Source organism: Giraffa tippelskirchi, chromosome 13 (assembly GCF_054371585.1).
Source record: "Giraffa tippelskirchi isolate mGirTip1 chromosome 13, T2T-mGirTip1v1.2.pri, whole genome shotgun sequence".
In the NCBI taxonomy this organism is placed as follows: domain Eukaryota; kingdom Metazoa; phylum Chordata; class Mammalia; order Artiodactyla; family Giraffidae; genus Giraffa; species Giraffa tippelskirchi.
Window position 1 is genome coordinate 54,819,334 of NC_137287.1, and position 21,774 is coordinate 54,841,107.

The following is a 21,774-nucleotide window of genomic DNA, read 5'->3' on the forward strand; positions in this document are numbered from 1 at the left end:
TGAAGCGACTTATCACACACACACCTCCTCAAACACAGCTCTACTACTGAAGCCTGAACTGTCTTGGGAATTCACTGCATCATCCTAAGACTTTGTCTTCATTCTTAGAAAAAAGACAACTTCCTGTTTCCTAGGGCCCTGGATCCTCTCAGCTGTGCTAGGGGTGCAGTTGGGGGCTCTCACCGCAGGGCCTGATTAGTGGGACAGGGGTCTGAGTCAATTTCCGCAGGAATGGGAGCCCACGGCCCCTTTCTCTGCAGAACTACCTGCTGCTCCCTCACCAGCCTCTGACTCTGGGGACATGGGTCACCTCCTCAGAGTAGGCCGAACAGAGTCCCTCTCCCCGAGTATTTACATGGGGTTTTCAAAAGGGCCAATTCTTTCCGTGTGATCGGTACTGGTCAGATAGCTGCCTTCCTCTAAGTCGACCACATGCCAGGTGCCCTGCTGGGGCTGTAGGCTGGAGGTGACAGGGTGCAATGTCCTCCTGGGCCTCTCCCAGGTGAACACAGGGTCTCAGCATCAGCATCGCCGCAGTCAATGGCATGGCTGGCCGCCTCCTTCTCTGTGTGTGCGCCCACAATTGCCAAGGGGTGTTAGAATCATGACCTTGTAGGAAGCCTCGTAGTCACCACTTCATTTAGTTTTCCTTCTCAGCTTTTGCTTCTTTTTAGTCCTTAGTTTAAAATATGTCACATATACAGAAAATAATGTAACAGTTGCACCTTATTCAATTTTCAGGTTTAAACAGTATTAACATTTTGCCATATGTTGCCGTTAAATTGCTAAGTCATCTCCAATTCTTTGAGACCCCATGGACTGTAGCACGCCAGGCTCCTCTGTCCTGCACCATCTCCCAGAGTTTGCTCAAATTCATGACCATTGAATCAGAGATGCTCTCTAACCATCTCATCCACTGCTGCCCCCTTCTCCCTTTGCCTTCAATCTTTCCTAGCATGAGGGGCTTTTCCAATGAGTCAGTTCTTTGTATTAGGTGGCCAAACTATTAGAGCTTCAGCAACACTCCTTTCAATGAATATTCAGAGTTGATTTCCTTCAGGATTGACTGGCTCAATATCGTTGCAGTCCAAGGGAGTCTCAAGAGTCTTCTCCAGCACCACAATTCAAAAGCATTAATTCTTTGGCGCTCAGACTTCTTTATGGTCTAACTCTCACATCCATACATGACTACTGGAAAATCCATAGCTTTGACTATATGGACCTTCATCAGCAAACTGATGTCTCTGGTTTTTGATATACTGTCTAGGTTTTTCATTGCTTTCCTTCCAGGGAGCAGGTATCTTTTAATTTCATGGCTGCAGTCACCATCTGCCATGATTTTGGAGCTCAAGAAAATAAAATATGTCACTGCTTTCACTTTTCCCCCTTTTGCCATGAAGTGATGGGAAATCATGCCATGATCTTAGTTTTTTGAATGTTGAGTTTCAAGCCAGCTTTTCTACTCTCCTCTTACCCTTATCAATGGCCTCTTTAGTTTCTCTTCACTTTCTACCATTAGAGTGGTATCATCTGCATATCTGTACATGTACATATTTTAGGTTTTATTCTTACATAGTTACATATTTATGGTTTCTTTTTTTGAAAAAGAAATAAAATATTAACTTCTAAAATTTCTCTTCTTCTTCACCCACTCACTATCACTCAGACCTAGAGGTGACTGTTATCCTGAGGTTTTGTTTACCCTTCCCATGCATAATTTAATACTTTAATTCCCTATGTCAGTGTCCAGTCATAATACAGTAGTGTTTTGTGAGTTTTCAAATGACTGAAGACTGTGTAATACTTTACATACCCATTTGTAGTTTGCCTTTTTACACATTATATGTTTATGGCACATCTGTGATGCTATGCCTACCTCTAGATCATTTAATTGTTGGATGGTATTCTATCCTATGTATATAACATGGCTTATTTGTACATTCCTCTACTGGTGGGCAATTTTACTTGTTTCTAATTTTTGATAATATAAAAAAGACCCTCAGGAGGGAAAATGGTGAATTCTGTTACATGACAGCTTCAACACTACTAGAGACAGTCAAATTATTCTTGTTTATGTCACTGCAACCAGTGGTGATAAAGAGTGTCTGTTTTCTCACTGTCTCGCCAACACTTGATGTTATCAGCCTTGTTTTCATAAATAAAATGTGGCAACTCTGGCTTGTTAGTTATAATGACTCTGATGAGTCATGTTCTCATCGGTCCCCATGGCACCTATCACATCATATTATAGTCATTTGAGTTAGTCACCCCCACGGGACAGGGTTCCTGTCCATCATTTTTTGTTTCTCTGGTATCCAGAATGGTGAATGGTGACTGTCACATACTTAGTCAGTGCTCAGTACACATGTGTTGACTTAAATATAAGAACAAAGAGATCAAGGAACAGAACAGCCAGGGAAGACTTAGTGAAAGGGGTGAAATGAAGATTTGCCCAAGAACTGGAGCCTTCACACACTCCTGGATAGAGGGCCAATCAATGTAATGTCTTTGGAAAACTCTGGGCCAGTGTCTGATAGAGCTGTGTACACCCTCTGACCTACCAAATTCACTCACAGTAGAAACATTGAGCATATGAGCCCCAGTGACATACCCTGGACTGTTCATAATAGCACTATCTGTAAAAGCTCCCAACTGGTAATCGTCCACATGCCCACCCATGGGAGAATGGCTAAATAGACATAAGCCATACAAGGCAGTGATGGGAATGTAGGACCTATAGCTGCCAGGAGCAGTGAGGGAAACCCCACAATGCGGTGCAGAGCAAAAGGTGCCACATCTCAAGGAGCATAAGCTGTGTGCCTTTGAGTTGAAGTTCTGCAGGACTAATCTAGTGCAGAAGTCGCGATACTGATGACTTTTGGTGGGAAAGTCAATCCCTACTGGAAGGGGTCACGGAGTGCCCTTAATGTTTTATTTATTTATTTCATATTGGGATAAAACTTACATATGATGAGATTCAGTTTCCTTAAGTGCACAGTTCAGTGAGTTTCGACAAATGCCTACACTTGTGTAGCCACCACCGTAATCAAGATGTGGAACATTTCCATCACCCCCAACAGCCTCTCATAAGCCTCATACTACATTTCTTGACTTCTGTCACAGGTGTCATGACAGGTTATGATTTATTTTGTGAAAATTCACTGAGCTGTGTCCTTATGACACATGTGCATTTTCCTGAATGCATGCTTTCTTGTAATAGCATTCGAAGAGCATCTTTAACAAAAGGTTGGCTCCAAAATTGGCAGTTGGCTGCAAGATGGCCAGTTGAGTGGCAGAGGGGATGCGAGAGGAGCAGTCAGAGAAGTGATGGGCTATGTATTACAGCAAAAACAGAGAAAAGGCTACAGTGAGGGAGGCTGCAGTTTTGACTCAAGCTTCGGTTTCTGCCACTTGCTGCTGGTGAGTGGTGAACCAGTCTCTATCTTTCCAGCAATGGATCCCAGGATCCCTGCCCTCCTCTTTTTGTTTCTCCCTTTATTTGCTAAGTCACTTCAGTCGTGTCCGACTGTTTGCAACCCCATGGATTGTAGCCTGCCAGGCTCCTCTGTCCATGGGATTCTCCAGGCAAGAATACTGGAGTGGGTTGTCATGCCCTCCTCAAGGAAATCTTCCCCACCCAGGGATCGAACCTGCATCTCCTGCATTGCAGGCTGATTCTTTACCCACTGAGCCATCTGGGAAGCCCATTTTTCTCTTTATAATATCCTGTGATAGCAGGAGGGAGCCCTCAAGAGTGTCTTAGAGCCAGGCTTCTTCTTGAAAGTGATGAAGGACCTTGAAATGTTCCTATCAGAAAGTACTACCCTTCCTGGCCAGTCAGCACAAGACACCTCGCTCTCTTGCTCTCAGGAATCCTGATCACATGACTTAAAGTTGTGCCATCTTTGACAGTCTCTTCCTGGTCTTGGCTGGGTGGCTGGCTGGGTGGGACCCAACCATGCTAGCCTGGGGATGGGAAGTCTCCTTGAGGGCAGGTGCATCAATGCTGTGGGTCTCTCTAGGGGGACCATTTATGAGGATCTTACCTTAGTTACATTAACAGAGGTTCTAAAGAGAATTTCATCCTGGAGATCCTGAATTTTTCTTCTTTCTTTCTTTTTCATTTTGCTTTTTATCTTTTTGGCTTTTCTCTTTCTCCTTTTGTTCACCTCTCCAAAGATTTAAAAGAACCCAACCCCCTTAAAGAAACCTAAAACCCAACCAAGTCAGGATTAAAGAGGTGGAGGGTACAGCTAACCAAATTGAACCTCCCTGTCTACTGGTGTAAAATTTTAAAATAGTGCCTTTCAAGATCTGCTACCAATCCTTTTCACTAAGGAATTAAAAGTTTACTTCATTTAGACTGTTCCTTTCCATGGCAAATAAACCTAACATTGAGCCATGACCTTTGTGAAAAAATAAACTTAGGAACTTGCAGAGAAAAAGAATTTTTTCTTCTTTGAAAGTCAGGTTTGAAATTTTTATATCCTTTGAGTCATATTCTTGAAGCTATTGGCTGATTAGTTCAAGAAATGTTACTTTCCCAACTCAAACATGACATTTTGAAAATCATCCATGAATTGCATGCCTCAAGAATGAAAGGTTTTTCTGTGCCGTATAAAAGTTGTTTTGTTTTTTTTTTCATTTTAAGAGCAATCACGAATATCTATAAGGGCACATTTATGACTCCCAGAACAGATAGAAAATTAGCAAAGCCATAAAATTCTTACCCAGCTTTGCTATTGCAGCTGTGTCTCAGTCCAGTCCCCCACCAGCCCTCCTGTTGCTAAAATGGCTAAGGATGATGTTGTTTTTGCCATTACCGGCAAGGCAAATCTTGGCCGGTTGGCTTTTCAAATCTCTACATGCAGATATGAAAAAAAAAAGTCTCTATCTAAGCTTTGTTCTTCTGGAGCAACAAAAAGGTTGCTGTTCCCATAAATTTATTCCTGAAAAGTCTTACCTTCTGATTCTGGAAAACACCCCACTTCTTCTAATCCTATACAGTAAACCAATGTTTAACCTCAGAAAAGCAACTGGCTGTAAGCTTTCTGCCTTAATTTACACTACTGTATTCAGGATCTGTAGACATGGATGTATGTTTCTGTATATGCCCACCCAGTAATTACTGAGGCAAGCCTTTAATTTGTCTGAAACCGTGCAGGCATAATGGTGGAAACCCACACATTTTTCCATTGGAAATTGTAAATGGAAGACAAAGAAAGACCCCCAGCTCCTCTCTCCCCACCCCCTCCACTTCCTGGGAAGATTTTCATGACTCTTTGTTCATCGGGCCAGAATTAAGTCAACACTCAAGGGGTGTTGATCACTGTCACTCAGGTGCTTAGAGCAGTATTACTCAAAGTGTGGTCCCTTGAAGCAGAACTCGTCTTTAGTCAGCAAGGAATGAAGTTAAAAATTAAGAAAATATGTTCAGGAATTGTTTAGAGGGAGAAATGTTTAGAGAATCATTTCCTGCCTGTTGAACCTAATGATATAATAAGTCGCTTCAGTCGTGTCCAACTCTTTGTGACCCCATGGACTGCAGCCCGCCAGGCTCCTCTGTTCATGGAATTCTCCAGGCAGGAATACTGGTGTGAGTTGCCATGCCCTCCTCCAGGGGATCTTCCATGACCCAGGGATCGAACCAGCGTTTCTCATGTCTCCAGCATTGGCGGATGGGTTCCTTACTACTAGTGCCACCTGGGAAGCCCCTAATCATAAAGACTAGGGGTTTATTTTCAACTTGTAAAAACTACATGGTATGGTATTGAAGTCTAGTAGAGCTTTTATTGGGCTTCCCAGGTGGTGCTAGTGGTAAAGAACCCACCTGCCAATGCTGGAGATGTAAGAGACACGGATTTGATCCCTGGGTCTGGAAGATCCCTTGGAGGAGGGCATGGCAACCTACTCCAGTATTCTTACCTGGAGAATCCCACGGACAGAGGAGCCTGGTGGGCTACAGTCCACGGGGTCGCAAAGAGTCTGACACGACTGAAGCAAATTAGTGCACACTCACAGAGCTTCTATCTCTGGTCAGAATGAATTTTCTTTTTTTTTTGGAAGAGGTATCACTAACACAAAACTTCATCTCACATGAGCACAATGGCAGTACTATTATTATACACTCATATCTGAATAACGAGGTAAGTATTAAAGCATGAAGCAATGTCTTGGTTTGGGAACCCTCGGAAGCAGATTCAGAGAGAAGGATCTGGGCAAGTAGCTTATTTGGGGGATGATTCCAGTGAACGACAGCAAGGGAGTGGGGAGAAAAGATAGGGAAGGGAAGGGGGCCAGTCACCAGTGTGTGAGCAAGCAGGTCACCACAGAGGGTGGCCGGATCTCAGTCTTAGGGGGAGCTGGGGTGTGGTATAAACTACTCTTCAGACATGCCCCACTTGAGGGACAAGAGAGGTGGCATATTCATCCACCAACGTCATTTAAAAGAAAATGTATTTATTTACTTGGCTGTGCCAGGTCTTAGTTGTAGCACGTGGGATCCTTAGTTGCAGCACGTGGGATCTAGTTCCCTGCCTAGGGATTGAACCTGGGCCCCAGGCAATGGGATCATGGGTCTTAGCCACTGGATGACCAAGGAAGTCCCCCACCAAGTCCTGTTATGTCTCCTGGGGGCATGGTTAGTTCCCTGGCACTTCGGTTTGCATCTGTGCAACCAGAGTAGCCCCAGTGGTCAGATAAAGCCATCAACTAAGGATTTGTAGGAGCTGCCGGTTGAAAGCTGAACTGGTCTTAATAAGGTGAGAAGGATCACTCCCTTTGGTCACTAACTTTGGGCCTGTACAGAACCTTTTCCACTGGCCTGCTCTTCCACATTGTGTAATTAGTTGGTGGTCTACCTGTGTGGCTCACACAGGCCATCACTGCCTCCTGGGCCCCCAGTTGGACTCTATTTCCCAGTCTCCCTTGTAGAAGACTGTGGCATGTGACAGCTGTACTTCCCTGGACCACCTATGTAAGTCATTGTCCCTGCTCTTCACTCCTTATGACACCTGGAATAGAGATGACCCCTAGGGCAACAGGGGCTTCCCAGGTGGCACTAGTGGTAAAGAACCTGCCTGCCAATGCAGGAGATGTAAGAGATGAGTGTTCAATCCCTGGGTCAAGGAAGATCCCCTGAAGGAGGGCATGGCAACCCACTCCAGTATTCTTGCCTGGAGAATCCCATGGACAGAGGAGCCTGGCAGGCTACAGTCCATGGGGTTGCAGAGAGTCAGACATGACTGAAGTGACTTAGCGTGCATTAGGGCAACCTAGACAGTCATGCCTTGAAGAAGGAAAGAGCCTGGGTCCTTAGAAGGGAGCCACTTGACCAGAAACATAGTTTTTTGGAGGTTTTTGTATAAGCCATTGTGATTTTGAGGCTTATCTATTACAGCAACTAGCATTAATTTAAGTAATGCAACATACACATGTGATCAAAAAATTTATCTTTCTGGCTATCACTTACCATTATCTCAGATCATGCACTTATTTATTTATCAGCCGTCTCCCCTCCACCAGGAAAACTTGGATTTGTATGCCGCTGCATCCCTGACATCTAGAACAATGCCTCAAAACTAGTATACACTCAGTAATTAATTCTCCAATGACTCAACACCAATGCACAGGGTCCATGACAGGCCCCGTGCTAGGAACTTCATATCTCTTATCTTATTTCATTCTCCAAACATCTGTTTGAGGAAACTGGAATATGCATAGACTGATTGAGTTATCCAGAGCTACCCAGCTGACAACTGAGGGAGCCAGGACTGGAATCTAGGCAGTCTGACTCAGTCCTCACACTCTTCTGCCCCCATCCCTTGCTTGATGACATCTGCCAGGTGCCGAGCTCGGGGCTGGGAACAGAGGAACGCATGAGACCTGGCACCCGCCCTTAAGGTCTACCCAACAGCAGTGGTTGACACGGGGCTCGGGTACAGCAGGGGAAACAGACTGGTCTCTGTTCTTATCCATGGGGCAGGCTGTCTTTTAGAAAGTCAGGCTCTGCTACTTACCCAGCCTGAGAAAGGGCTGAGATATAGGATTCAGATCCTCTTGTGGAATACAGAAGAACTGGGCAGAGCTGAAGCCAGGTCCTCTGTCACCAACATGAGACACCGTGAAGGTTGGTGGAGGGACATTTGGCAGATTTGAACAACTTGATCAAAGGCAGAGTGATCTGGAGCAAAGCCCCTAATCCTGAGTGGTGGGAAGAATTAGAAAGAGAGTTGAGTAGGGGATACAGTTAAGAACATGGACTTAGTGATCAGACAGAACGGGCTGCTACCAGCTTTGCCATATACACAGCCTCATGAGCTTGGGCAGGTTAGAGGACCTTGTTGGGCTTTTTGTGCCTTGTCCGTAAAACGTATGTAACCTGCTTAACTCCATGGTAGAGTGATCAGCTAGAGGAACAAAGTGTGTCCTCAGGAAGGGTGGTTGGTATGGTACCTATTCTTTGATCTGTGGTCCCTGGTCTCAGGGTGGGCAAATCTACCCCTTGGCCACTGAGCCACAAAGTTGGAAAGACTTGGAGACTAATCATGGATGCTTGAATGGGGTCAGGAAGCTGCCCAGCTCTTCGGGGGCCTCGTCTTCCTCCTTCCCACACATGGCCACCAGAGGGCCTTGGCTTCTCTGTCTGCCGCTGTCGGCTTGCTCAGACGTAGCCCCCAGAGCCCCAGTGGGGCGCTAGAGAAAGGGCTCTCTTCCCAAGAAGCCAAGGAGCAAGGCATTCAGTGAGCGGTGTTTGTAGTCACTGGTGCTACAGGCGAGGGAACAGACAGACCACTCTGCAGTGGGCGAAGTTGGCCCTTGAGCACATGATCTGCTTTCCATGAAGGGATTACCCAGGGTTACTATGGGGCTGACGTGGGGCCCTTAGTGAACGAGGGACATTTGGATAGAGGCAGATTATAGCTCAGCAAATTTCCAGCCAGGATGGCACCGTCTGGATGGTGGGTGGGAGGCTAGCGGTGTTCTCAGTAGGTGAAGAGCCCAGGAATCCTCCCCAGCTCCCAATTCACCTCACCTTCTAACTCTCAGTTCATTATGTCAGTAAGGTTTGATATTAAAAAGCAAGTAGCCCATTGGAAATGTTGCTCATATCAGCTATTCACACCGTAGTAGGAAAGAGCTTTAATTTTCCATGCTAAATGAAGTAAAAGTGAAAGCGTTAGTTGCTCAGTCATGTCTGACTTTCTGCAACCCCATGGACTGTAGCCTGCCAGGTTCCTCTGTCCAGGGGATTCTCCAGGCAAGAATACTGGAGTGGGTTGCCATGACCTTCTCCAGGGGATCTTCCAGACTCAGGGATTGAACCGGGTCTCTTGCATTGCAGGCAGATTCTTTATCATCTGGGCCACCAGGGAAAGTGAAAGTCGCTCAGTCGTATCCGGCTGCTTGTGACCCCATGGACTATACAGCCCATGGAATTCTCCAGGCCAGAATACTGGAGTGGGTAGCTGTTCCCTTCTCCAGGGGGTCTTCCTAACCCAGGGATCAAACCTAGGTCTCCCACATTGTGGGTGGATTCTTTACCAGCTGAGTCACCAGCCCATGCAGGAAGTCCATGCTAAATCCTTAACAAAAACACCTTAGACATGGCTCCATAACCTGCCATTCTTATCCCTCTGGCTCATCACTCTAAACATTCCAGTTTTCAGAAAGCACCACGCTCTTGCCTGGTTCCTTGCCTCTGCCCACGATGTTTTCTTATTCTGAATGCATCCACCCGCCCTCCCTCTTCTACCACCCCTCCCTTCGATCCAGCAGGTACCTCCCCGATTCCTGCCTCTATTTTCCCAGAGGACTTTCTACTTATCCTTTACAGAGCACTTATCAGAGGAGGTGATTGCTATATGTTTTTGTCTCTCCTCATCACTAAAGTGAGCTTCTCATGTGATTCATCTTCACACACTCTGCTTGAATACCTGTCCTGAGATACTCACCATCTCGAAGGTGATACATTCCATTGCAACCACCTCTCTTGGCAAAAAATGGTTTTCTTATTATTAGGAACCAAATCTCCCCTGATATATGAACCTACTGATTTTCTCCCCAGCAGTTCAGTTACCTAAAATTCTTTCAAATCGAAATAAAGATTCTCTTCCTATAATTAGGAATAGATCTCAAATATAAATATCCTGAGAGTGGGCAACACATGTGTAACTTATTCTAAAGTGTAAATGGCAAGAGCTTTTCCATAAAACAAGATCTTACTAAGAGAACCTAAGGATTTAGGAATACAAAAGGCATCAAGAATATAAGGACATGAAAAATCTGATACAGTAGAAAGAGCACTGGATTAGGAAATGAAAGATGGGCCCAATTTGATCTGTTATTTCTGAGTTTTGGTTTCCTCATCTGGAAAAGGAATCACTGACATGATGAAGAATTCTATTTATTACTATAATTGCAAAATTTTGTGTGGAGTGGTCCATTCACCTGGGCTTGTCTTAAGCCTTTGATTTGGCTTGGCTTTCTCAGCTCTTGGCTCTGGACGGGCAAAAAATTGCACGTGTGTCAATGAGCTTCAGTCTCCTGGGGACTGGGTTGACGTTCTTGGTGCCAAAGATGCTGACTCACACCACTCACCATTACATCAATCAATGAGCCTTTTATTCCCACCTGTTTTGAACCTTCCTCTCCCTTGCCTTGAAACCCTGTTTTACTATGACTATTTATGGAATTTGTATCATAAATATTTGCAGGTAACACATTAACTGCAGGTAACACATTTTATTATGATTTTATTATATAATCTCTTTTCCTGGAGTTTTGCAAGTAAAGACTGCATAAGAACCAACTCTTTATTTGTCCTAAGTTCCACCCTACAGAACCAGGCCAATATTATAATTGCTTGATGCACAAGACTCAGTGACTCAATAAATACTTTACAAAAATAATGTATTTTTTTCCTTTCTTAAAACATAAAAAATTAGGATTTTCTAGATGAATTCCCTTCCTCATTTTTATATTTATTTACTGGAAATATATTGGTGGAGAAAAAAATTGTTAAGATGATATGAAAATAAAATAGATGAAATGAAGTTCATGTTCTTTCCCCATTTATTCTGCAGTTTTCTTTGGAAAAGTGCTACTCCTTGTTTTTAAGTCTGACCTTCCTGTAGCCTTCTGAACCTATTAAGGCATGAGCAGAAATTCTACCATTCTGGGGTCTTTTAGTAGAATTACAGCATTGTGCTAATATCATCCTTTATTTTAAAGCTTATTTAAAACCAGGTCTCAGATTTGCTCTTGAAATACCCATCTGCTCTGCCTCTACCCTCTACCAGTCTGAAGGAAGGGCATTTTGGCAGCTGAGACTTCAGCAAGGTACCTCACTGGCTAACTCACCTTTGGTTTCAGGTTTTCTTATGTTGATATGCTTCTATTGAATTTCTTGTCTTTAAAGAAGTCATTCCTGGAAAATTCCCTTTCTCTTCCACCTCCCTAAACCCCTTTCTGAACTCTCATGGAAGTGATTAAATAATTTTGGGATGACAACTCCAGAGAAAAGGTTATGCATAAACCACATTCATATTAAATAAGTTATACATAAAACTGCTTATCACGTTTACAATTTCAGTCTCTGCCCCATTGCTTCTCTCGGAACCACTGAGTCCGAGGTGAGTTGAATTCCACCCACTACGACTTCCAGGTTCTTCTTCTGGCTGCTTTCTCCACATCCTCCTGAGAACATCCCTCCCTCGGAAGAGTTCCAAGGGGATTCTTGACATTGAAGATGGCAACGGTGGCTTCAGATGGCAGTTGCGAGGGACTGGCGCACAGCCCTCATGTAACTTACGACAAATGCTCACGTGGTATATACACATATACATGTATGCTGGTGAGAGGGGCTCTCCGCCAGACTGCGATCAGTGCAGGGCGTTTGTGTTGGGAACACCAGAGGCGGTGTCTCTTTAATACTCCCTGGCCTCTTGAAACTGCTTGATGTAATCTTCGTCTGAGGGGCTCTCCGTGCACTTCTGTCCGTTGTTGGGAGGCCGAGCCTCGTTATACCTGCTCCAGTCGCCCTTGCAGATAATCCAGGGCAAGATGTCCACTTTGTAGTGAAGCTCCGCTGAGAACTCCGTGCTGATGAGGTTGGGTGTCCCCGCCCCTTTGCCCCTGGTGATAAGCTGCATGTTGTCGCCATAGCAACAGTGCTGGGCAGCCAGCGTGGTGCTCTCTAGGGACAACATGGAGCGAATGCAATACCGGGCTGTGGGTTTGTAGATCTCCAGCTTCTCCTTGGGCCCGCTGGCGTCCTTCCAGCGGAAGTCCTTGCGCTTGATGCGGTCGAAGATGTCAGCTGTGCTGTAGGCCACCTCCGTGGGGTAGGAGCAGGGGCAGCTGGGCAGGTCGTTGATGACCTTGTGCATGTACTTCTTTAGGAACTCGCTCTTGCAACTCATCCAGCGCTCACAGCTATCCGTGTCTGAAAAAGGCCACAGAGAAACTTCTCATCACGTGCAGAACTGGCAGCAGGATGACTTTAAAGTCAACCTCTCCATTCCCGAGTGGCAGCCCCTGGTGAGGTGAACACACTCACACTGTCCTTGAACTTGGGAATTTCTTTGTCCACAAGATTCTCTGCACCACAATTCCTTATTTTATACTATGAAAAAACTTTCAGATACATAGGAGAGAAAATATACAATGACTGCCTAGATTCCATCACCTAGACTCAATCATCATTATATTACCCTCATTAAAATTTTCTTTTGTAAATATATAATATTATTATTCCCAAACCAGTCAATGCTAAAGGAAATCAACCCTGAATATTCATTGGAAGGACTGATGCTGAAGCTCCAATACTTTGGCCACCTGATTTGAAGAACCAACTCATTGGAAAAGCCCCTGATGCCGGGAAAGATTGAGGGTAGGAGGAGAAGGTGGTGACAGAGGATGAGATGGTTAGACATAACCACTGACTCAATGGAAATTCCAGGAGATGGTGGAGGACAGAGGAGCCTGGCCTGCTGTAGACCATGGGGTCGCAAGAATTGGACATGGTTTAGTGACTGAACAACAACAACAAGTTTTAGTAGGCATCTACAAAAAAAGGTGTATTTTCTATGGTTTCCTAAATAACCATAAGCCCATTATCTATCACTCATAACTAAATGAACAATAATTCAGAGGTCCATTCTGAATCTTCTCTCTAAATAAGCAACGAGTGATACAAAGTACCTCAAAGTAGTATTTGTAAGACTAAGTTTTATTCTACCGCTCACTGACTTGTTTAAACTAGGCCTAACCTCTTAACCTTAGGCAGGAAACAGTAACAATCATTATATGCAAATCTCCATGAAAGATGCCTTAAAGAAGAGGCTGGTAGACCCTGGTTTTAGAGAATTTAACATTTGGCCCAAGGCCACTGACCTGTAGGCTTATAGCCAGAACTTCTCATCAGAGGTGTGTCGTGTTTGGCCCTTACAGTATTTTAAAATAATGAATTAATTGCCAATATTTAAGAATTAGTTGATTCTATTTATTCATGTAGATTCCCTGTTCTATTTGAAAAAACAAAAGATATACTGATGCTGGTCCTACATTGTTCCCATGGGAACAAGTGGTCCTGTGAATAGGTGACAAGTGACCACTTCTTGGTCAAGGCAGGAGGTCGCCAGTTTGTCACCTTCCCTGCCTGATCCTGTCCCTATGGGTGTTCGCTCTGGGTCCTTCAGTCTTCAGGGTCTAGGGCTTCTGGGTTAGTGAATGAGTCAGTTTGTGTTTTCCCAAGCCTTGAGACAAAGATGCAGTGGAAACAGTACTTTGGGAGGTGATGCTTGGAAACACCAGCAGGGAAGGGAGGTGGGACAGGGAGGGAAGGTGGCAGTGTGGAGTGTGGATCAAACACGTAACCACTGGAGAGACTGAAGCATCTTTTCCCAGGACCTGGGAAACCCATCCAGAGTCAGGGTGGACCTTTACCCAAGGCCCGTGATCCTGGGAAACAGCCAAGGTTAAGAAATCTCCCCACTTTTGCACATTTTGGAAAACCACTTTCTGTAAGAACCCTCTTCCCCACAGGACATGTTAAGTCTCACCGCTGCCCCTGTGTTTTCCATTGACAAAACCAGACACAGGGACTTCCCTGGTGGTCCAGTGGTTAAGACTTGGCACTCCCAAAGCAGGGGATCCAGGTTTGATCCCCGGTCAGGGAACGAGACACTGCATGCCACGATTAAAGATCCCTCATGCTGCCACCAAGACCCCGTGCAGCCAAATAGAAATAAAACAAAACAAAACCCAGACTTAGATGCTCCAGATTCCCTTTCTTTGCCTGATAAATGATTAAACTGCTCATCCCTACTGATCAATTAGAGCAAAATGTATCTCAAATAAACTTTAGTGAATATTCTCCCCTTCTTTCAAGCCCCTGCCTGAACTTGGGCCTGCCCTCAGCCTGGGCCAGAATACAGCCTTTCCTTAGGGGTGCCTCCCAAAAACAGGCTGGTCTCCCGGTAGAACGTTCTCTGATGTCCTGTCTGTTATTGACACTCTTCCATTTCACTTCCCCTCACAGGGTTCTTCCAGCCTTATGTACCCCTCTATCAAAGAAAATTCTTTAGCCCTAACCCTTGAGATGCTTGCAGGCTTCTAGATGTAGTGTTCTCTCTATTGCTAACAGGCCCCTTGCCCTTTGCACTAAATAATCCTTGGAATACAGTCTTTGAAGAGAGATGTTTTTATTTGGTGGGGGTCGAGGTATTATCCATCACTGACTGGGGGCTGCTCCTGGACTTGTGGATGACTGTGCATTCATGGGCTGGCGGGCTCTGGGGGCCAGAACAGGCTCACAGGCGGAGACCCACAGGGGCTGCTGGGGTGTCAGCACGTGGCATGGGCAGGTTTCCTGCAGCATCTGGCTCAGGAAGCTGCATTGGGTTGGATGATCCATATCTCAGGAAACCCTCTGTGGTGGAATGCAGGGGTGTGTGGCAGAGAGCAAAAGCAAAAAGTCCCACCGGTGTTAGAAAATGTCATTTTCTATCAGGGCAAGTCAGGGGGTACTTCCAGGGGTGAGTGACCCCAGGCTGGCCTGGAGGCTTGGAGGGGCAGCCACAGGTATCTCGCTCAGAGCTCCTGCAAGAAGGCCTGCTCGGGTGCTTTGCTGCCTGGTGCAGTGCACGTGCCCTGGGGTTCACATCCAGGTTGCGCTCCCTTGGGGCTAATCGTGGTCAGGCAGGGTGCTGCCTGATGGGGGACTCCTGGGTCAGGCAGCCTTTGCTGGCTTCCCCATGGGTGTAGGTGAGACTTTCTCCAGCTTCTCTGAGGCCTTTGCCTCCCGGTCCTCTTTCCTTCCTTCCCTCCCTTGGCAGGGGTCAGGCCCTCCCCTCCATCTGAAAGCTCTCCCCGCCTCCTCCTGCTCCCACACCTTTGTCCCTCATAGGCAGGGGTTACCCCAAGGAGGGTTTTGAATGTCCAATCCCATCTGAGAGGGCTGGACTGGACCCAGACTTCGTCCAAGAGCAGAGAGGAGGGCCAGCCAGGTTGGCGATAACTGTGCGGCCCACGGTGAAGCAGAGAAAGGCTGAGGGCAGGGAACACATTGTTTCTCCGGAGCAGAGGATGTACAGAAGGGAGATCACTGGTGTCAGTACCTGGGGGTCTTCAGTGTGGTTTAGGCCCATTCAGATGACACTAGGGAAGCACGCATGGGTTTTGAGCGACAGGAAGTTCTTCAATGCCAATTGTAAGAGTCCCAGCGAGATGCTTGGCAGGTACGGAGGGTGGGATCAGGAGTAGTCAGGGAGGGGGGCTTTCAGGCCTTAGGAGGCTTGAGGGGAGAGAGGGAGGCGTCAGAAGTGACTCTCTGCCACTGACCTGGGTCCTGGGAGTGGTGTCAAGAGTGAAAATCAAGCGGTCAGGATTGGGAGCCAGCTTGCAGGGAGGTTCAAGGTCCTCTTGAGGGAAATGAGGAAGAGAAAGCTGGGGCACCTCTCAGGAGCTTGGGAAAGGCCTGGCCTCAGATGGCATGTGTGGGCCCTTGTGTCAGACTGCCTGCATCAAATCCTGGCTCAAGTATTTAGTGGCTCCATGACCTGGTGCAAGGTATTCTACCTCGCAGGGCTTCAGTTTTTTCATCTCTAAATTGGGGATAAAAAAGGCACCGATCTCCAAAAAGTACCAAGAGGGTTAAACCAGAAGACAAGCAGGCCGTGTACACAACAGAATGCCGCCTGCAGGAATGTGCCGGACTCTATGACTCCACCCCAGCGAGCCCCCGAGTGCGCTGCTGCAGAGAATGGAAGGTCCATCCTGGAAAGCGCGTGTCTGCAGAGCCAGTGGGGGTCCTCCTCAGAGGTCAGGGTTTTCAGAAACAAAACTCACAGAGACTCCAGAAAACAGCTTTGCATTTTCCATCCAGGGCGTAAGGGCATCAAAAGTCACGTACATACAGGACATGCATCCATTGACTTATTATTATTTTTTTTAATCAGACTTACATGGAGTATTCAGTGTGAATGTTTTCAGTGCTTTATGAGTATCACCTCATTCAACTCTACAATAGATCTAGGAGGTAGGCACCATTAAAGTATGAAAGTGTTAGCTGCTTAGTCATATCCAACTCTTTGCAACCCTATGGACCGTAGCCCACCAGGCTCCTCTGTCCATGGAATTCTCCAGGCAAGAGTACTGGAGTGGGTTGCCATGCCTTCCTCCAGGGGATCTTACTGCCCCAGGGATCAAACCCAGGTTTCCTGCATCGCAGGCAGATTCTTTACCGTCTGAGCCAACAGGGAAGCCCAGACACCATTACCTTAGACCATTTTTCAGATCAGAAAACTGAGGCAGGAGTTGGTTAAGACACTTGACCTTATGCTAGTCAAGCTTTTCTCACCCCTGCTGGGCATATTCCATTTGTCCTTCTGTCTCCTCATTTCCCTTTTCCTTGCCCTGGAAGGCTGCCCTGCATGGATCTGATTTGTGGACTCCCTGAGCCCTAGTTTCTAATTGGGGTGCGCCGATGGAAGGACCAGTTCGGGGGGCAGAAAGAAGAAGGAGCGAGGTAAGGGTGCTGTCCCTGAGGTTCCTCCCTCCCTGGTACACGTTGGCTACATCCTTCTGGGAGTCAGGAGTGTGTCCGGTAGTCCGCTCTACCCAGTGGTTCTGGGACCCGCTCCTTCCCCTAGTCGCTTTGGTCCCGTGGGTGGTAAGGGCTCCCACTGTTGCCAGTCCCAGAGTGCTGTACAAGCTCTTCCTGGTTTCCATCCACCTGCTCACACCATTGCCAACAGATCCTCATCAAATGCTCCTCCGTCACCTGATTTGAGTGTGAACGGTGCCTGTTCTGCCCAGAACCTGCCTGACATGCCCTCCCTTCTCCTCCAGTGTGTCCTGAGCTGCCCATTGGGGGCACCTGGTCCCATCCCCTGTGAAAGGGCAAAGCAGCTGCCTGCCTGTGGGGCAGGAAATGGGGGAAGACAGAGTCGTTCTCTGCCCCCAAAGCCTGCCTTGTTGCTTTACTAGTTTACGCAAAACTCCCACAACCTTTAAATTTTGGGGATCAAATGCATTGTGTTTGCAGAAGGCTTCTGCTAGTGGCAGTTGGTTATACGTGAAGGACTGTGATGGAAACCCTGGGCAACCGAATTTCCAAACTGATTCCAGCTTGGCTGAGGAGAGCAGAAGTGAAGTGGCCAAGAGTTTGGTTGTGGGGGCGGGGGGATGCAAATGAGAAATGGGGCAGAAGGAATCTTACCTTTCTGCAAAATAGAATTACATCCAGAAGCACATGCAGCTATTTTTATACAGCAGGATTTCTCCTTGCTGAATAGACACTTTTAACTTTGTTTGGCCCGTGTTTATTGTGCTTGCTCTGGCACTTTCTATCAGAGGAGTAGCAGGGTGTTACAAAGGTTTCCAGAAAACTCATGTGGTCGGGGGCTGGGAGTGCTGGGGGTGGGGTTGGGATGGGGAAGGCATACCTTGAGAAAGTGCCCTTTCTCTTCTTTCCTCCCCATGACCCTCTGCTGGGAAACTGACATCATCATTTCTTTATTTCGTTGGGGACACTTGGTGAGGGCTGCGAGAAGAGATTCCACGAGGCTTGAGGCCCCATGATGGATGAGTCCCACGCTAGGGACAGGGCAGTCCCACCCGCATGCTAGGGAGGCTGTATCGCTAGGGGGGCGGACACAGCAAGGCTGCCGGGCTCCATCTGTCGTTGCAGAAGGCTCCCTTTTGCTTGGTGTATATTTGGTAAGCAAGAAAAACGCTGACAGCATTGGACCCCATAAGAGGAAGACGCAACATTTAAATGGATCCAAGGATGGCATGGCAAAGGCAAAAGGAATCTCTAAGACACTAAATCAACATTTGGATGAAAAACAAAAAGAAAACTCTTCATACCGACTTCAAACAGTTTGGTGGCATTAAACTCTTCATTTCCCGCAAGCAGACTCACTTCGGTGGCAGCTGTCCTGAAGGTGTCTTCAATTCCTAGACACAGACAGGAGCTCTTTTTTCTCTAGTTATATGGAAAAAGTCACCCCGCCACCCGCCCCAGCCCCACTGGCAAATAAAAAACAAATACACGTGAACAAAGCCTTTTTTGTATTCATTACTACTCATGGGCAGAAACTTGCCAACAGAGGAAACAGTAAAAAGCAGGTATACAGCATAAAATATATTAAAACCCCAGATACCATTTGTGGCATGAAATCAGATCCAAATGTGCCTATATGTCCTAAGGAACTCATTCCCTGGTCCCAGGAACGGGGTTTTGGGTGGTGCCGGACACACATCAGGATGTGTGTTTGTCTGGAGGTGTCAGGTTGGCAATGTAAACCAGAGACTGGAGAGTGTGTTGTTGTTGTTTGTTGTTGTTGAGTCACTAAATTGTGTCCAACTCTTTTGAAGCCCCATGGATTGTAGACTGCCAAACTCCTCTCCCCATGGGATTTCCCAGGCAACAACACTGGAGTGGATTGCCATTTCCTTCCCCAGGGAATCTTCCTGACCTAGGAATCAAACCCATGTTCCCTGCATTGGCAGGCAAATTCTTATCCACTGTGCCACCAGGGATGGAGAAGGCAATGGCACCCCACTCCAGTACTCTTGCCTGGAAAATCCCATAGACGGAGGAGCCTGGTAGGCTACAGTCCATGGGGTCGCGAATAGTCGGACACGACTGAGCGACTTCACTTTCACTTTTCACTTTCATGCATTGGAGAAGGAAATGGCAACCCACTCCAGTGTTCTTGCCTGGAGAATCCCAGGGACAGCGGAGCCTGGTGGGCTGCCGTCTATGGGGTCGCACAGAGTCGGACACGACTGAAGCGACTTAGCAGCAGCAGCAGTGCCACCAGGGAAGTCCAATGTTAACAACTTGTCTAGTGGTTAACACTGGTCTTAAGGACTGACTCACTGGGGTTCAAATCATTGCTAGCTGTGTGACTTGGGTAAGCTCCAGAACCTCTGGGTGATTTGGTTTTCACATCCATAAGCAGGGAGAACCAACAACCTTCCTCAGAGCCTTGAATGAATTAAATGAGTTATGCATAAAGAAAGCACTTAGCATAAGAAGCAGTAAGAGTTGGCTGACATTTTCTCCTTCAATATTTGTCTAGCTCATTCTGAGGATGCAGTGGTGTATAGCTAAAAGACCCATTTCTTGTATGCTGGGACTTTTAGCACCACTGATGATGCTGCAAAAAGAATAAGCTGGGGGAGGGATGGATTGGGAGTTTGGGATTAACAGATACAAACGATTATATATAGAATGGATAAACAACAGGTCCTACTGTATAGCACAGGGAACTATATTCAATACCCTATGATTAACCCGTAATGGAAAATAATATGAAAAAGAATGTATGTATAAATATATTTAGGTATGTGTAACTGAATCACTTTGCCATACAACATTGTAATTCAACTATGCTTGAATAAAATAAATTTTAAAAAGTTAAAAACAAAAAACTTCAATGTTAAAAAAATAATATGCTGAGTTTGTCATTACTTGCTCTGAGCAACTGAACCTAGTTTGCCTCACGTTTCCTGGCTCCCTCCCCTACTCAAATGACAATCCCCACTCAGGCTTCCTTTGCAAATGGGAATCCCCTGCAAATGGAAGCGGTCAGGAGAGGAAGGAACAGTGGAATGTGGACTACTTGTTGGAGAACCTTGACTGTCTTGCTAGGTGTGAGTTGATTTCTTTTAAGGGGCTCTCTCTGATTTTATGTGAGGCCCTTGGAGCTCATTTGTATGGTCAGCCTAGGGGACAGACTTTTACAGTGTAGTCACCACCAGGCCAGGGAGACTGCCTGGCCCTTAAGTCTTTCCAGTGAGGCTGAGAATCAAGACACCAGGAAAGTAAAGAGATGGTGCAAAAGAAGATCCTTCATGTTCAAGGGAGCCCTGAAAAGCTGGGAGAATCAGGAACAGAAAGGCAAGAAAGGATGGAAGCCAGGTCAGATGAGAAGAAAATGTAAGAACAGGGCTGCTGGCCATGCTGCTTTCAGCAGAGAGAGAAAACATTCAACATGGCAGGAGAGATGATATCCACTATCAAGTTATCCAGCTCTACTGTTTTGTGTCTGCATGACAACTCTGGAGGAGAAAGCAACAGGCAAGTTGCCAAGCCCTGACATTAAATGCTATCTGTATTCACGTGTGGCTGAGTTCAGTACCCTTCACCCTGGTGGTGGTGGAGGAAGAATTTAATGGTTAAGAACATGGATTCTGGAATCATTCTGCCTGGGTTCAAATCCCAGCTGGACCAGTTGCTTCTTGTGTGGCTCTAGACAAATTAGCCCACGTGTCCCAGTTTCCACAGCTGCCAAATGAACACCATCATCAATACTTAGTCCATGACATTATTGTTAGGATTAGATGAAATAACACATGCAAAGACCTTAGAAATTTGCTTGATACCGAAATACTCAAAAAGTTCTACTCTTCATGACCCTCATTATCATCTTTTTTCTTCCTCATCTTCCAATCTTTATCTTCATTTTCTTTTGTTTCATCTTGTCTTCATCTTCTTTTCCCTCTCCTCCTCTCCACTTTCTTCCTGCCTTCCTCCTCTTCTTCATTCTCGTTATTATGTATTGGTTTATTTCCACCCATCCCACCAGACTTCTAACTCTGTTTCATTGTGATGAGTGTGAGAAAGATCAGGACACACATCTTGATGGAAATTGATCAAGCACTTTTGGAAATCCATCCACTTAGCTGATGGGGTCCAGAACTGCCTTTCCTCACACAACAGCCCCATTTTCTGTACACACCCCTTTGTTATCATACGCATACCCAATCTGATCTTCTCTCTCCGCAGAAAACCCTTTGCTCCTCCACATTTTTGTTCTAAATCTCAGCCTTGTGGTTTGAGAACAAAGTTTCTAGGGGTAGAAAAAGGAAGTCTGGGGTGTGGGGAATCAAATGTTCTGCCTCTGAAATTTCTTTCAGAGGAAACCATTTGGAAAGTGTTATTTCTAGGAAGATCCTGAGATAGTATTTTAGGCTGGTTTTCTACCTGTCTGTGGGGAACATGGTAGATGGAAAACCACAGACCAGGAGTTGATAAACTCTTATGTAAAATGTCAGAAAGTAAATATTTTAGGCTTTGTAGGTCACATATGGTCTTTTAAAAATTGAAGTATGGTTGATTTGCAATGTTGTGTTAGTTTCAGGTATACAGCAAAGTGATATATACATATATGTATATATATATATAAATGATAAGAATATATATGTGGTATCACATGTATATCATATATATTCTTTTTCATATTCTTTTCCATTATAGGT

The 21,774-nt window shown here is 45.9% G+C and overlaps 1 protein-coding gene across 1 annotated transcript in view; it reads right to left on the reverse strand.

The window, feature by feature from the left end:
* Nucleotides 1-10,737: 10,737 nt before the first annotated feature.
* Nucleotides 10,738-21,774, reverse strand: part of ISM1 (isthmin 1) — an 88,620-nt gene continuing 77,583 nt past the window's right edge. Inside the window, exons 5-6 of the mRNA XM_081552348.1 lie at nt 18,373-18,462; nt 10,738-12,445 (exon numbers count right to left, since the gene is read on the reverse strand). Coding sequence (XP_081408474.1) covers nt 11,928-12,445; nt 18,373-18,462 — 608 coding nt within the window. The 3' untranslated portion in view covers nt 10,738-11,927. The remainder of the gene's footprint in view (nt 12,446-18,372; nt 18,463-21,774) is intronic.